We start from the raw sequence: 17,068 nt of genomic DNA, 5'->3' as shown, positions 1-17,068 counted from the left end.
ATGCATCCGACGCCATTTTCTTCAGTCTTTCTTGCCGCGCGGTGCCCGAAGCAGAAGCAGTTCGCAAGTGCCGGTCAGCCGACTCCTGAGATTTTCAAAGTCGAATTTCAGATCCGAAGTCTTAATAAAGCTAAGTACCCCGTTGGGGAAACTTTTCTTGCCTCAGACCGTTGTCAGAAAAAGTTAACAATTGTATTTCTTGTGGAAAGCAAATACCTCATAAGGATTTTCATTTTTACTGCATACCTTGCCTAGGCCCAGACCATGTCATCACTGGTTGTTGTTTTTGTGCTAGGTTTAATAAGCGTACTATAAAAAGACGCTTTGATTTCGCACGACACTACGGTAGAAAATTTAACTACACAATGCCGTCGGAGCAACCGACTAACGGCGTGCACAAAAATCGCAAGGATAAGGACAGGTAGCCTAGACCCAAGTCTCCGGTTCACCGGTCTTCAGTGAGGCACAGACGCAGCCCCTGACTACTGCAGATTTGGAACCAGAGACCACTTTGGAGCCTTTGGCGGAGAGTGCTAGGCCGACGCAGCCATTTTGTTTAGCCCCTACCAACGACACTGCAGAAAGAGATGTCGGTGCTGCAGAAACACCTTCGGTTTCTGAAGGCGTCTTCAGACCGACGACGCTCACCATAAAAACGTATCCTAAGCTTAAGACTCCTATTAAACCTAAAAAGACTGCACTTCAGTCTCCAGTTCAAGGCCCCATGCCTAAGAAACAGATGCTTAAAATGGCTGAAGATTTGATCTCTCTAATCAGGGTTTCCCAACCCCCACCCGACAAAAGGCCTAGACAAGAGAAAGATTATGCCTCCTCTGAACAAGTATCTATTTCCTCAGGCTCCTCTGAGGACCAAGATTACTCCTTCTCCCCTTATGAAGATTCTGATGCTGAGCATTCTATTCCCTCAGCTTCTCCTCCTGAAGACTATTCCTTTGGGGAAACTTTACACACTGAGGGAACATTTTCACTGGGAAGGTCAGGACTACTCTGACTCAAAGAAAAGGCTCTGAGTTTCTTTTACTCCCCCAGCACAGACCTCTTGCCATCCCCCCAGTTATAGACATTGTGGCTGATGTTTACCTAGAATCTAGTTTGAACCCAGATTCTCTGCCTCCTGCTCCAGCCAAGCCAGACAGATACTATAGAGTGCCTGATTCCCACAAATTCCTTTATAAAAGCCCTGTTGCTTAAAAGCCCTGTTGCTGATCCAGAGACCAGGGTCCAAAAGGGGCTAAGGCTTCTATGGCAAAAAATCCTGTACCCTCTAAAAGGGACTCCAGAGCACTCGACAGGTGGGGGAAAAAAGTTTACACCTCAGCCACTCGAGCTATGAGAGCACTAAATTGCCAATTTCACATGCTAAAATATCAGCAATTTCTAATGTCTCAGTTAAAACAAAAAAATAGCACACTCCTTCAACAGTCTGAATTGAAAGAAATGCAGGATCTGTTGCATGCAACTGAACAGATGGGCAAACATACTTTACAATGTGGGTTTGATTCTTTGGAGGCTTCCTGCAGAGCAGCTGTCACTGGGTCTGTTACACGTAGGCATGCTTGGTTAAAGGAACAAACTCTGCCTGATCATGTTAAAGCAAAGCTTCTAGATGCTCCCTTACAGCAGGATGTTCTATTTGGAGTTAAAGCAGAAGTCGTTGTAAAGAAAATGGAGGATAAGGCAAAGTCTATGCAGACAGTCAAAGATTTTCTACAGGTACAGCCCCCTCGCTTCAGCAGAAATTGGCCAGCAAAAAATTGGTCCTTTCCAGCTACTGACAGACCACAGAGGGTAAATACAGACTTCCAAGAGGCAGAGGACAACCACAAGCCCAATACAAACCTCGACAATGGGGCACTGCAACACAGAAGGGAGAAGACCGGTCCCAAACTACCAGAACGCAAACTCAATGACTTACACCTCATCTGGCCAAGCAACACTCTCTTGACAGCTCCCTTGGGAGGAAAACTCACACTTTTTTCAGACAACTGGCACATTGTCACAAAGGACAAATGGGTCCTAGACATAATTTTACGAGGATACAGATTCCACTTTCACACCTTACCAATGAAAAGAGGAATGCCAAACCTGCCACAAAATCTTTGGGCAGAGGCACAAAGACAAATTACAGCTCTCATGGACATGAGCCATTCAACTGGTACCTGCTTGAGATCAAGGCCAAGGATTTTACTACTCTTTCTAGTGCCCAGAAAGGACAATGCCTGGAGACCAATTCTGGACCTTTCAATTCTAAACACCTTCTTACAAGTACCCAAATTCAAGATGTTAACACTACAGCAGCTTCTTCCCATGTTGGGCAAGAAAGCATGGCTAGTAACGTTGGACCTCAAGGAGGCATATCTGCATGTCCCTGTCAGACAAAGTTGCAGAAGATGCCTCCATTTCATTGCAGGTTCAACCCATTACCAATTCTCTGCACTGCCCTTTGGCTTATCTACTGCGCCCAGGGTCTTCACAAAATGCCTGGCACCAGTAATTGCATACTGCAGACAGAGGAATTCAAATATACCCATACCTGGATGACTGCCTCATTCAAGCAGAAAGCAAGGACATCCTCTTACAACATCTGGATTTTGTAAAACATCTTCTAAGTTGCCTGGGGTACACAGTAAATGAAAATAAATCAAAACTAGTACCCTCACAAAATATGACATTCCTGGGTGCCAGCTTGAATACAATGGCCCAGAAGGCTTATCTGACGCCAGACAAACTACAACTGACTCAATATTTCAAAACAATGGCAACAAAGACCCAACTCCCTGCAAGAAAAATTCTGCAGGCCTTGGGCTTCATGGCATCTTGCATACTACTAATACCATTTGCAAAGCTGCATATGAGGAAATTACAGTGGTACCTAAAAAGCGTATGGTCTCAACACAGCAACAGCTTGGACACAATGATATCTCTCATTCCCTGCCTACAACAGGAGTTTCTAGGGTGGTTTCAGGCATGTCACCTCAACAAGGGTCAGCCTTTCACCTTGCCCCCAGCCAGGCAAACTATGACAACAGATGCATCGGACTACGCCTGGGGGGCACACATGGCAGGACAGTGCGTTCAAGGCGTATGGACTGCGGATCAAAGGAATCTGCACATCAGTCAAAAAGAGATGCTAGCTGTACAGAATGCTCTGACAGCTTTCAAGAGCCTATTACATCCAGGACAACTTACAATAAGGACAGACAACACCACAGTAATGTAGTACATAAACAAAGAAGGGGGTACACACTCCTACTCTGTATGCAGGCAAACAATGACCTTGTGGAACACAGCACTGGCTTACCAAGTTCAGTTACAAGCTCAATTCCTGCCAGGAAAAAAGAACACATTGGCAGACTACCTCAGCAGAAACATCATGGATCCCCACGAGTGGAAACTGGATCCACAAGTATTTGCAATGATAACTCAAAAATGGGGCCTTCCAGACATAGACCTGTTTGCCAGCCCCCAAAACTATCAGCTAAAAAAAACATTTTTGTACAAGGACACTTCACCATCAAGCTTGGAAAGTGGACGCACTCTCATTCAGTTGGAAAAACCTGACAGTATATGCCTTCCCTCCATTGCCTGTCCTCACAAAGGTGCTTTTGAAAGTCAGAAAGGACAGACCACGACTGATGCTCATAGCCCCAGACTGGCCATGCCAGCACTGGTACCCACTATTAAGGAATATGACCCAGGGCCCACCTTGGATTTTACCAAAAATTGCCCATTTGCTCACACAGCAAAACAATCAGATTCTACACAGCCAGCTCAAAACCTTAAACCTGGCTGCATGGCAAATCACCTAAGCATCCAGCCAGCTCCTCTTTCCAAAGCAGTTATGGATGTTATTCTGGAAGCTAGAAGGCCCAGCACCAGGAAGGCCTACTCGGACAAATGGAAAAGGTTTTGCACCTGGAACCAAGCTAAAGGCCAAAACACACTTCAGCCTCACATGCCTCAGATTCTACAGTATTTAACTGAGATATTGCACAAAGGACTTTCTTTTTCTTCCATTAAAATCCACGCATCAGCTGTTTCAGCCCACTACAACACGGATCCACCCTTATTTTCACATCCACTTCTTCTAAGGCAGTTCCTCAGAGGGGCAAAAAACATTAGGCCCCCCAGGAGAGCACCTACACCAACATGGGACCTCAATTTTGTTTTGTAAAAACTTACGCTACCTCCCTTTGAACCAGCTTTCTCTGCAGATCTACAGTTTATATCATGGAAGACTGCCATGCTGCTAGCAATAACTTCAGCTAGAGTCTCAGAGCTGCAGGCACTAATGGCAGTGGAACCTTTCCTCATTTTCCATCAAGACAGAGTTTCTCTACGAACTAATCCTTCCTTCATGCCTAAGGTGGTTTCCAGTGTGGCTTTAAAGCAAATCATCCACTTACCCACCTTCTTCCCAAATCCACAGAACAAAGGAGAAAGACTCCTGCATTCCTTGGACATTCGCAGGCAACTTCGTTACTACTTGGATAAAATTAAGGTTTTCAGAAAATCTGACCAGCTCTTTGTATCCTATGCTACAGCTTCACAAGGGAGGGCTATATCAAAACAAACCATTTTCAAATGGATAGAACATTGCATTCGTTTTTGCTATACCCACCACGGAAAACCAGTTCCTGCTACCATTAGGCCCCACTCTACCAGGGCAACAGCTACATCTACAGCCTTCCTCAGGGGGGTTCCAACCAAGGAGATTTTTGAAGCTGCAACTTGGAGTTCAGTACACACCTTTACCAAACACCATCACTTACCACTTTACTCCAAGACTAGAGCTGGCTTTGCCACTGCAGTTCAGCAGGGCCTTCTAGCCTCCTCTAACCCTCTGACTCCTCCACCCATCCTTAGCTTTGGGATTCTACCCAAGTGCGATGACTGCAGCAGGGTAACACAGTGAACATAGTACAGTTTTGTACCTACCATAAATGTAGATGTTCGAGTGTACACCCTGCTGCAGTCCAGGTTACCCTCCCTCCATCCCCTCTGATCTAACTGGCTAAATCTCTACAATACCTTCCTGATGTATTTGCTTATAGCTGGAGGGTTTTTGTGTTTGTGCTAAAATTTCTTAAATTGGTACTAATTACTGACCACCTTTTTGGGGGCACCTGACATCTGGGGCAAGAAAAACTGAAGAAAATGGTGTCTGATGCATTATATATATATACCCCTGGCGCACTGACGTCAGGGAAGAAGCGACAGCAACCGACGCCTGACCAAGACTTTGGAATTCCTGCCGACTGCGGGGACTGCCTAATGACAGGATAACCCAAAGTGTGATGACTGCAGCAGGGTGTACACTCTAACATCTACATTTATGGTAGTTACAAAACTGTACTTTACCCTCCCTCCAGCCCCCTGTTTTCCTCTGACTATACCTCTACTTTCTTTTACTATGCTTAAAAAGCCTTTTTGGTGTATTTGCTTTTGGTTGGAGCTATATTTTTGTGCGTTTAATTTTATTTGCTCACCATTTGGGGGACACCTGACATCTGGGGCAAGAAAAACTGATGTAATGGCATCGGCTGCATGTTTTATACTCCTGACATCGTGGAAGAAGGGACAGCAACCGACACAGGACCCAAAACATTGTTAATCAGGCCGACTGAGGGCAACCTGCCTGCAGATTACCCAAATGTAATGTCTGCAATAGTGAATACACTTGAACATCTACATTTATGGTAAGTGTACACAACTGTACTTTCTGTACTTAGAAGGCATGCTTGGCTTAAGGAACAGACCTTGCCAGACCATGTCCAATCAAAACTATTGGACGCACCATTGTACAAAGACAATTTTTTTGGCTCCAAGGCAGATGAGGTCTTAAAGATGCAAGAAAAAGCTAAGTCTATGCAGACAGTTAGTCTTCTACAAGTCCAGCCTCCGAGGTTCAGTAGGCATTGCCCCTCCAAGCACTGGTCCTTTCCGGCCCCCTCCAGGCCAGCTCAGAAGACCTAGGGGAAGCAGACCCCCCAGACAGCAGTCCCAGGGAATGCAGAGATCTAAGCAATGGAGTTCGTCCTCTTCAAAAACAGGGGGTGCTAAGCCCCACCCCCCTTATGGAAAGAACTCACAATGACTTTACACCTCCACCCGTTACTTCTGCCCACCTGCTTGTGCCCCTAGGAGGAAAACTCTCCTCCCATGCAAAAAAACTGGGCCTCTATTACCAACGACCAATGGGTCCTCAACAGTGTCCCAGGGATACAAATTTTATTTCCACACTCTGCCAACCCCAATAGGGTTCCCAGAGGACAGAAACAAGTAGATTCCCTGCTCTCTGAGGGCAATACAACCTGTTCCTGCAGACCAGATAAGCCAAGGTTTCTATTCCAGGCTTTTCCTGGTACCCAGAAAAGAGGGTACCTGGTGCCCAATCCGCAATCTGTCAATTCTAAACACCTTCCTGGTGATACCAAAATTCAAAATGCTTACCCTCCAGCAGCTTCTTCCTGCTTTCCAAAGATGCTTGGTTAGCCACCCTAGACCTAAAAGAGGCCTACCTACACATCCCAGTCAGGGAATTTTGCAGGAAATATCTATGTTTCAGGGCAGGATTTATGCACTTTCAGTTCTCTGCGCTTCCCTTTGGCTTATCCACTGCTCCCAGAGTTTTCACAAAATGCCTGGCTCCAGCCATTGCTTTTTGCAGACAAAAATATTCAAATTTACCCCTACTTAGACGACTGCCTGATTCAGGCAGACAGGAAAAGCTGTTACACCACCTGACCTATGTAAAGGACCTACTGACCTCCCTGGGTATATTATAAATGAAAAGAAATCCAAACTAGTCCCCACTCAAATTGTATTCCTGGGAGCAAGCCTGGACATAGCATCCCAGGGTCATTCCTTACTCCAAAAAACAAGCCTACCCTGCCAGGCTGCTTCTCTCTACTAGCCACCAGAACCCAGTTATCCGCAAGGAAAATCCTGCACGCTCTAGGGTTCATGGCCTCCTGCATTCTATTCATTCCATGTGCCAGACTGCATATGAGGAAACTACAATGGTACCTAAAAAGCCTTGTGTGTCAACACACTCAGGACCTGGAAACTATCCTACCTATGATACCCTGTGTAAGGAAAGATTTTCTTTGGTGGGCAGCAGCATGCAACCACAAAGGTCTTCCCTTCTCACAACCCTACGCTGCCCAGACCCTAACCACAGACGCATCAGATTATGCCTGGGTTGCACACCTGGACGGCAGGTACATTCAGGGCCAGTGGAGCCCCAAATACATCTGCACATCAACCAAAAAGAGCTGCTAGCTGTTCAATACGCTCAGCTTTCAGACCCCTACTGCCCCCACGGCCTCTACTGATTAAAACAGACAACACCACAGTGATGTGGTATAGCAACAAGCAGAAAGGAACTCTCACACTGCTTCAGCCATGCAAATTCACCTGCAAGCACAATTCCTGCCACGCTCCCAAAACTCTCTGGCAGAAAACTTAAGCAGAAAAATGCTAGACCCGCATTGAGTGGCAACTAGACCACAGAACCTTCAACCTTGTAACCCAGAAATAAGGCACCCCGAAGGTGGACCTCTTTGCCTCCCACAACAATTGCCAGCTCAGCAAATTCTGCACCAGGGAACCTCGCAGCAAAGCCTAGAAAGTGGATGCTCTATCCTTCCAATTGGTAAATCTCTTTATCTATGCATTTCCCCCTCTACCACTAATTTCAAGGGTACTGCTCAAAATAAGGGAGGAAAAATCAAGGGCAATCTTGATTGCCCCAGACTGACCACACCAGCACTGGTTACCCACTGCTGCACAGCCTGTCACCCTATCCACCATGGCATCTACCTCAGATCCCAACACTCCTGACCCAGACGAATGGAGGATGCATGCATTCACAATTGCAGACCCTGAACCTGGCAGCCTGGCTTATTCTCTGACCTCTCCTCCAGCTGCCAGCCGAAGCAAAACAAGTCCTGGATGTAATACATGTGGCCAGATGCCTCAGCACTAGAAAATCCTATGCTGACAAGTGGAAAAGGTGTTGCACCTGGATCCAGGCTAAAGGAGCTGGAACAGCACAGCCCTCCCTACCTCTCATCCTGGATTACCTAGCAGACCTACTACACAGGGCCTATCTTTCTCTTCTATTAAAATTCATGCCCCTGCCATCTCTGCTCATTACAGCACAGATCCACCTCTCTTCTCTCATCGTCTCATCAAATAGTTCCTAAGAGGGGCTAGCAATTTAGGGCCAGCCAGAAGAGCTCGTACCCCAGCTTGTGTTGGAAAAGCTCACACTTACCCCCCTTTGAGCATGCAGCTTCAGCAGAGTTAATCTTCCATTCTTGTAAAACAGCCTTGCGTCTGGCCATCACTTCAGCTAGAAGAGTTTGAGCTACAGGCACTCATGGCTGTAGAGCCTTTCATCATGTTCCATGCTGACAGGGTCCATGCTGACAGGGTCTCCCTCAGGACTAACCCAACTTTCATGCCTAAAGTGGTGTCCAGTGTGGCTCTCAGCCAATCAGTTCATTTGTCCACCTTTTTCCCCTCACTCACAAAACAAGGGGGAAAGAATTCTGCATTTTCTAGATGTGCACAGACAGCTCAGATTCTACCTGGATAGGACTAAATCTTTTAGGAAAATTGACCAATTGCTAGTCATCTTTGCAGTAGGGGCAGAGGGCAAGGCCATATCCAAACAAACTATCTCCAAATGGATATCACACTGCATCCATTTCTGCCACAAACACCACGGGAAACTGCCATTTATGGCGGTCAGGATGCATTCCACCAGGGCAACCTCCACCTCTGTAGCTTTTCCTCAGAGGGGTACCTACCAGGGACATCCTGGAGGCTGCAACATGGACTTCTGTTCATACCTTCATACCTTCACCAAGCATTACCACCTGCCTATCTTCTCCAAATCCAGGACAGGATTTGCAACCACGGTCTTGCAGGGCATCCTAGCCACAGTCTTGACTGCCTCCACCCTTTTCTTCAGCTTTGGGAATCAACCCAAGTGTGATGGCTGCAACAGTGAAACATGAACATAGTACAGTTGTGTACACATCATAAATGTAGATGTTGAGTGTATTTACTGTTAGTCCTGGTTTCCCTCCATCCCCCTAGTCCCCCTCTCTCAATCTCTCTTCCTCACTCCTTACAGGGAATTTTTGGTATTTACTTTCTACTGGTGGTGTTCTTCCACCATAACCTAGCTCCCTATTTGAGGGCTCCTGACAGTTGGTGCAAGAAAAACTGATGTAATGGTGTTGGCTGCCTGATTTTATACCACTGACGACCTGACTTCAGTCCTAGAGCGATAGCAACCAACACAGAAATACTAAGTCTCTGGTATTCGGGCCGACTGAGGGCTACCCCTGGCAGGATAACCCAAGTGTGATGACTGCAACAGTGAATACACTCAACATCTACATTTATGGTAAGTGTACACAACTGTACATTTCTTGTCCCATTAGATGGCGTTCTCTCCAGATCAAGGCATAGGGCAAGTTGTATTTAATGGAAATTTTGCTGTTGGGGGTAGTTGTCATAATCAGTGATTGCATTTTGTTTTCTACAGCTTCTGGAGCAAGCATTGGTAATTGAAGAACAGCTTCGCCGTGCAGCCTATTTGAATATGTCTGAGGACCCTTCACATCCTTCTATGGCACTTAACACACGCTTTGCTGAGGTAGAATGCTTAGCAGAGTCTCATCAGCACCTTTCAAAGGAGTCTATGGCTGGGAATAAACCAGCTAACGCAGTGTTACATAAAGGTGAGAAACAAAATATGTAGATGGATAGAAGCTGTAAACTGGACATTAATTTTATTAATCTTGACACCGTTTGATTCATTTACCCATTCATTTGTTTTATTTTGCTAACACTATTCTTGTCAGAATGAGGTTTTGCATATTCGGTCTCCATATACAGTTAACTTTTTCTAACTGACCATTTTGTTTTCATGTTTACAGTTTTTGCATGCTGTAGAGCTCGCATACATTTTTTAAAGAAAAATCATGTTATTTAATTTAAAAACTGCATTGTAAAATGTGTAAAACTACTTGACGATTGGTGTCCATTTCGGGTTCTTCCCTAGGGGACAGTATCTGTCACCTGGTGTCACTTCCAGACTTGAACTTAGCAGTACTGGTTCGCAGTTTAATTCTGACTGTAGCACTTGCATCAGTGTCCTGTGTGCTGTAGACATTCTTTGTACTGTAGGGTAAGTATGCCACTGGCACTAGGGCCACTCTGTTCCTGGAGTAGCTGTTTTCATCCTAGCATCCCCTCTGCTTGCCATATCTCCACTTCTTCATTACGATGTATATTTAGTTACAATGGAATGCATCAGAGTTTGTCTTGAAATTTTCTTTTGTCTTTTTGATTTAGTCTCACTGTTTGTGTTTTACTTTATAGAGTTGGGTAATAACTCTATTTTTTAGCAGCTCAGTCTTTCTCAGTATTTCAACATCTGTATCTAGCCAAATTACCACTGCAACCCTTGTATTTCCTACAAGGGTTTTACAGTTCTCTGGGTACAGATGAAGGGCAGAAATATTCTGAGAATCTCTTCCTTTCCTCCTGTAGGTGGAAGTTTGAGACACGTCCATAGGGGGAGGTGTATCACAGGACGGATTGCTGCAGAAGATTTACTTTTTTGAGAAGTGGCATCCATCACAAATCTGTTCCTAATAGATCTTTGTATAGTGTGAGTTTTGCAACTCTTCCCCAAACATACATCTTACCAGCGTTCATCAAAAAGGTCATTGCTGTTGGACATTCATAAGGTGGATGTGGATAAACTGCAGACTGTCTTCTGGCCAGAGAGTAATGTATAGGGGATCCAAGGTTGCATCTCACCCCAAGGCTGTCTGGCAGGAAATCAGAGTCTGAACTCTTCTATCTTCATTTCTGACTTGCCCCTGAAATATATAGTCATTAATATTGCCATATCGACCATCACTAGCTGATGTGAAAACATTGAGAACGTTCTGGGCTTTTTCCAATATTTTTTTTACTGTGTATTGAGGTTACTTGTTTATTTAGGGATTTGGATTGATGACTCCAGACTTTTTTGTCTGACATTCCAGAAATTATCCACAGATGATGTCAAGACAGATTCCACCTAAATATTTAATGCTGCGGTGGTGATGCTGCGGTAGCGTTGTCGCCTCACAGTAAGACGTTGTCCTGTTCGATTCTCAGCTAAAGCGTCTTCTGTGTGGAGACATGCGTGAATGGGCGTTGAAGGTTGTGCGTCAGGCCTGGCAAGTCGGTACGTAAAAATCTACTGCCAATCATTTAGCAGACCAGAGTTCCTCTGTGGCGGCCCCTAACCAGGAAAAGCCGAAAGATACAACAACTTCTTTGAGAGAATTGTAATGTTGAGGTATGTTAATATTGCAAGACTTTTACTAAAAGTGATATAAAACAGTACAAAATGTTTCAGCTTTTTTTGAGCACCTTAAGCATCTAGCAATAGGTTAGGAATCATACGACTCCACCTTGGTGGCAGAATTCTTTAAAACTAAAGTTCACCTCTATTTCCCTCAACGTAATGAGTGATAGGCAGCAACTGGCCTTTTGCACCAGAGTGAATAGTTATGAAATGTGCTTACAAAATGGTGTTATTCCAGGTGGTGCAAATGGGCTAGGAAGGACCTGTGCACTTTCCTCCCAACTGCACTCCAAAAAAAAAACTACAAAGTGAATCCCTAGTGCACTCTGACATTACGATCCTCAAACTGACTGCACAGATGATCTCAACCTTGTACAAGACTGATATCCCTTCTCCCTGAAGGTGATCTGCTTTCTTCAGGAGCCCATGTAGCCAAACACTATGAAGTCTTACCTGGCTAAATGGAGCAGGCTATCTTTGTGATGCACCTCTGAGCTGAGTAATTAGTTCACTCCACACCTCTTTCCTGAATCTGTAGGAGCTTCTAGCTTATGCCTTTTATTGAAAAGGTCCACTTTTCAGCTATTGCACTGCATTTCACTTCATACCTCTCAACTGTCCAGATTTTCACAGAATGTCCAGATTTTTGCATATTTTTGGTCTGTTCCTTGTAAAATTTGTGTTTTTTTTTGGCAAATTGTACAGGATTGAGTTTGCTTAAATGGCAGTCATTTGAGTGTCAGACTTATCGGCTTTTACAAATGGAAAATCTGTCATTCTAGCAACTCTCTAAGTTTATAGGAGGAATATTTTAAATCGGTCCTTATTTTGGGGCGTTTGTATCCTTATTTCTGGCTTTGTCCAGATTTCTTGTGTTGATAAGTATGCTTCCTTTTATTGCTCCAATTTAAAGATATAGAAGCCTCACAAGAATGTGTGCCAATGTTCTGGCTGAATGGTAGATGTTAAGTTGTCAATCTCCCCTTCATTCTTGCTTGATGGGTTCGGAGCCGATCCCTCGGCTCCGACTCGGCACTTGCTAAAGCTCGAGAGTCACTTTTACCAGCTCGAGGCAGCCCCATATCCCATGATGCAAGGCGGTAAGTACCCAGATCTCATTTGCCGCTTCGCTTAGGAGGTCTTCTTTTTACCAGCTCCTGGTAAGTTGTTCACTTTTGTGATATTTAAGCCCCTTTTAGTCATAAACTCCTTTATTGATAGTTTAATTTTATAATCTACCCTTTCTGACAGAATTTCCCTGTCTCCTTTAATTTTTTGTTAGTCAAATTTTCCCTATCCCACCCCCCCCCCCCCTGTTAGGGTGTGTGTGTGTTGGATTTTATAGAATACCTTTTTGGTATTTTGTATAAGTTAATTTGGACTGGTGTTGTGTGTGTGTGTGTTGTGTTTTTTCAGCACCATGTCTAAGGAGAGGGTCTTGGGTTTTAAGAAGTGTGACTCGTGCTGTCAGAAGATGTCTCTGACAGACGGTCACACTTCTTGCCTGTATTGTCTGGGCCCTCTTCACCTGCAGGACTCCTGTGCTATTTGTCACTCCTTCAGCCAGAGAGTCCTGCAGGAGAGACGTAATAAGTTGATTCTTAGGGGCCTTCTTAAGCCGGAGGGCTCTCCGGCTAAGTCGGCTCCACCAAAATCAACAAAACCTGCCAAGGCCCAGGCTTCTGTATCTAAGCCTGCGGCCTCGGCCCGACTTCGATTGAGTCGAGATCGGCTCCGGCTGGAGCCGATTCTGGATTGACAAAGCTTCGGCGCCGATGGCTATCGGTGCGAATCTGTTTTGACCACGTCGATGTCGGCTCCGATCGGTTCCGACACCCATGTGGCACAGGCATCGGTGTCGGCTCCGATCGGCTCCGACACCGTTACTTTGGTGGCTGTATCGGCTCGGCTGGAGCCGACACGTCGAGCTTCCTGTCGGCTCGAGAAGTCGGCTCCGACAGGATCCATAGTATCGGCTCCAATGGCTCATTCCAGGAAGAGGTCGAGGTCTCCTTCCTTGGAGCCGATACTTTCGGCTCGACTTCACCTCTTTTATCGGACGGAGCCATCGGAGCCGATCTTCAAGGTCATCCAGGTTGTCAGATCATGACCTAGAGAGTGGTCAGTAGATTACTCAAGTCACAGGTACTGGCCCAAATGTTACACAGTCCGTCTCAGCAGGCGACTGTTGGTCCACACCCGTTACAGTTCCTCCTTCAACTCTACCCCAGAGCTTGGAGTTGGAGTCTTCGGCATGGTTACTGCTACGGCTGGAGGGCGGATACCCCTTCTGTTCCTTCAGCCTCTACTCTTATCTCCTCTTGAGACCTTCCTTAGAGGGATTCGTGGTCGGGCTTCCATGGTCTCCTCCGAGGGGTGAGTGGCATCGGACCCTTGTCCGAGCCCGCTCTTCCCTTGGAGCCTCGGCCTTGGTGAGCTCGGCTCCGACATCTGCCTCAGAGACTTCCCTTCGGTGGTCCCTGGAGAGTTCCTAGCTCTTGAGCGGGTTCTCTCGGACCTGCCTGGGAGGGAGCATTTGAGTGATGGAGTGTACTGGCCACTGGTATCAGTCAGCAGTCTGTTCCGTAGCTCCTCCCTCTATAGTACCTGTTGACATCTCTGCCACTTCTCTTGCTACAGGTCCCAGAGATCCTCCGCCTCAGGTTTCCCCATTGGGAATTTCCCCTTCTTCCGAGGTTTCTCCTGTTGCTTGGAGATCCTCCTAGGAAGAGGACTTGTAAGAGGAAGCATGTAGACTCCCCGAGTCTGTCACTGGATACTGACTTTGATGAGTCAGAGGGATCCCCTAGATCCCCTCTGAGGATGTCTCCTTCTCAGACATCCTAGAACTTCTGAAACAGAGGGGAAACTGGCCCACCAACAATCCCTCTGAGGATGAGTCAGTATACCTAGAGGCGTTTGGATCTCGGCCCTCCACCTCCTGGGTGTCTCCGCCTTCGACCCCTTATGCAGGTTATTGCACGAAGGCGTGGGCAGCTCCGGACTGTGTAGGGCCAGTCCCTAGGGGGCCTTCAAAATTTATCACTGCCCGGTGACAAACAATTCCTTACCAAAGGTGTCCCCGCTGATGCCATGGTGGTGGCTGCGGCCACCAAAAAGGAACTTGCAGATCCTTCCATGCCTGTCCATCCTCCTAATAAGGACTCTAGGACCATGGATAGGTACGGCAAGCGGATGTTTTCCTCAGCGACCTTTGCTATGCGTTCGCTGAATTATCTTTGTCACTTCACCAGACTCCAGAGATATCCTGAAGGAGCTGGGAGAAGTAGTTCAGGATCCTACAGCTGCAGGGGCTCAAGAAAAGATTGCTTCGCAGCTAGGAACCCTCAATTCCGTTGTTAACTCCTCCATGCGGCTAATATCTTATGCTGCGGATGGAGCGAGTAGAGCCGCAGGCACAGGTGTGGCTCTTAGACGCCAAGCCTGAATGCGGCTATGTGATTTTGCGGATCCCTTTAAGGCGTCCTTCACAAATTCTCCCTTTGATGGGTCAGCTTTGTTTGGCCCTCAGGTGAAGGAAACCTTGACCAGGTGCGAGCAAGACGGCAAGACTCTTTCTGCTGTTGGAGTCCGTTTTTCCACCCCTTCTAGGCCTTATCCTAAAGGACAGAAGGGTGGGAAGATGTGGTTCCGTAAATCCCAAGGAGTCACGCCGGATTCACGTGGTCAGTTTACCCCTAGAGGCAGAGGGGGTAACAACAACAGGCGCTCTAGAGGCAGAGGGGTCCGAAGAACCAGGGAAACAGGGAGCCTCTCTCTGACAAGCCCTTTCAACATCCCTGAGGTGTTGCCCGGCTGTCCCTCCTTGGAGGCAGTCGGGGGAAGATTATCACTGTACCCAAAAGCCTGGCATTCCCTCACTCAAGACAGATGGGTACAGTTGATCATATCCAAGGGTTACATAATTCCTTTCGAGGGAAGTCCTTTCCCCTCAAATTCCCTTCCAGATGTACCACCCGGTCTAAGGGAAATTGCAGAGTTAGAAGTCTCAAAACTACTGCAAAAAAGAGCCATTCAGCCAGTTACAACAGACCATTCAGAGCCCGGAATCTACTCAAGGTTCTTTTTGGTCCCCAAAAAGACGGGAGACTGGAGACCAATATTGGATCTCAGCAGACTCAACAAGTCTGTGAGGGAGACAAGATTCCGAATGGTCACTCTTCAGTCAATTCTGCCCTTCTTACAGAAGGACAACTGGATGTGCTCAATAGATCTTCAGGATGCGTACTATCACATCAAAATTCACAGACGCTCCAGAAGATTTCTCCGCTTCCGGCTGCGGTCCGGTCATTTCCAGTTCAGAGCCCTGCCCTTTGGTCTCACTACAGCCCCAGAGTGTTCACCAAATGCATGGCACTGGTCACGGCTCAACTGAGGCGTCAAGGATTCCAGGTGTTTCCGTATCTCGACGACTGGCTCCTGTCAGCCACCACCAGGCATCAGCTTATACAAGCCAGGGATTACACAATAGACCTTTGTTCTCATTTAGGCATCTCAATAAACTTCGAAAAGTCATCCTTATCGCCCTGCCAGTCTATTACCTTCATAGGCGCAAACTTAAACACTGTTCGGATGTCAGCTACCCTTACAGAACAAAGAGTTTCAGACATTCAGACTCATGTCAGGATCATTCTGGCCAACAAGAAAATACAGGCCAGAATGGTTCTAAAGGTATTAGGTCTCATGGCTGCGGCCATTACTCTTCTTCCCTGGCTCGATTCTACATGCGCCTCCTTCAGTGGATGCTGTTCACACAGTGGTCATACCAGCAACTTCCAATGCGTCACCAGATTCTGGTGACACAGACATGCAAACAGCATCTTACTTGGTGGACCACATCGTCTCAGGTTCACCAAGGCAGGTGCTTTGTACCTCCGTCCCCGATAGCCACTGTCACCACGGATGCCTCCCTGATCGGGTGGGGGGGTCATTATCAGGGCAGGATGGTTCATGGGTCGTGGCAACCGTTCGAGTACCATCTGCACATAAATGTCCTGGAGATGAGAGCAGTGCTTTTAACGTTGCAAGCCCTCAACGACTTTCTTCCCGTAGGGACAATTGCAGTCCAAACAGACAACATGTCTGTAGTTTGGTATATCAACAAACAGGGCGGAACCAAGTCCTACCCTTGTGTCGAAGCGCTCAGACTTTGGCAATGGGCGATCTCCTCTCATCGGTTTCTGGTAGCAACGCATATCCCTGGGAAAACCAACATTATAGCGGACAGATTGAGCAGAGCTATCCTCATGCCTCACGAGTGGTCTCTCAAGCAGTCTATAGCGGAATTTTCTGGAATGGGGTCGTCCATGTTGCGATCTTTTTGCTACTCCCCAAAACAGCGAATGTCCAGACTTCTTCAGCCTCTTCCCTCTATCAGGCCATCCCCCCAGAGACGCTCTAACCCAGGATTGGCCCCAGGGACTTCTTTATGCCTTCCTCCATTTCCATTTCCTCTGATCCCTCAGGTGATCCACAAAGCTACCGTTTTGAGGGCCAAATTGATTCTCATTGCCCCTTACTGGCCTCGACAAGTTTGGTTCCCGTTCCTCCATCATCACCTTTTGGTGCAGCCGTGGCATCTGGACCCAGTGCCAGATCTTCTGATTCACCAATCAGGTCAGCTGCACCGGTCAATCCCTT

The 17,068-nt window shown here is 46.7% G+C and overlaps 1 protein-coding gene across 1 annotated transcript in view; it reads left to right on the top strand.

Annotated features, from left to right (window-relative positions):
• Nucleotides 1–17,068, top strand: part of LOC122807962 (chromodomain-helicase-DNA-binding protein 4-like) — a 1,347,878-nt gene that overhangs the window by 1,250,564 nt on the left and 80,246 nt on the right. The window contains exon 32 of the mRNA XM_044078994.1: nucleotides 9,587–9,782. Within this exon, the coding sequence (XP_043934929.1) occupies nucleotides 9,587–9,782 (196 nt within the window). The remainder of the gene's footprint in view (nucleotides 1–9,586; nucleotides 9,783–17,068) is intronic.

Source organism: Protopterus annectens, chromosome 8.part0 (genome assembly GCF_019279795.1).
Source record: "Protopterus annectens isolate FY-2018-M chromosome 8.part0, PAN1.0, whole genome shotgun sequence".
Lineage (NCBI taxonomy): Eukaryota > Metazoa > Chordata > Ceratodontiformes > Protopteridae > Protopterus > Protopterus annectens.
Note: the sequence above shows the minus strand (reverse complement) of the source record. Positions and strands in the feature narration are given on the sequence as shown.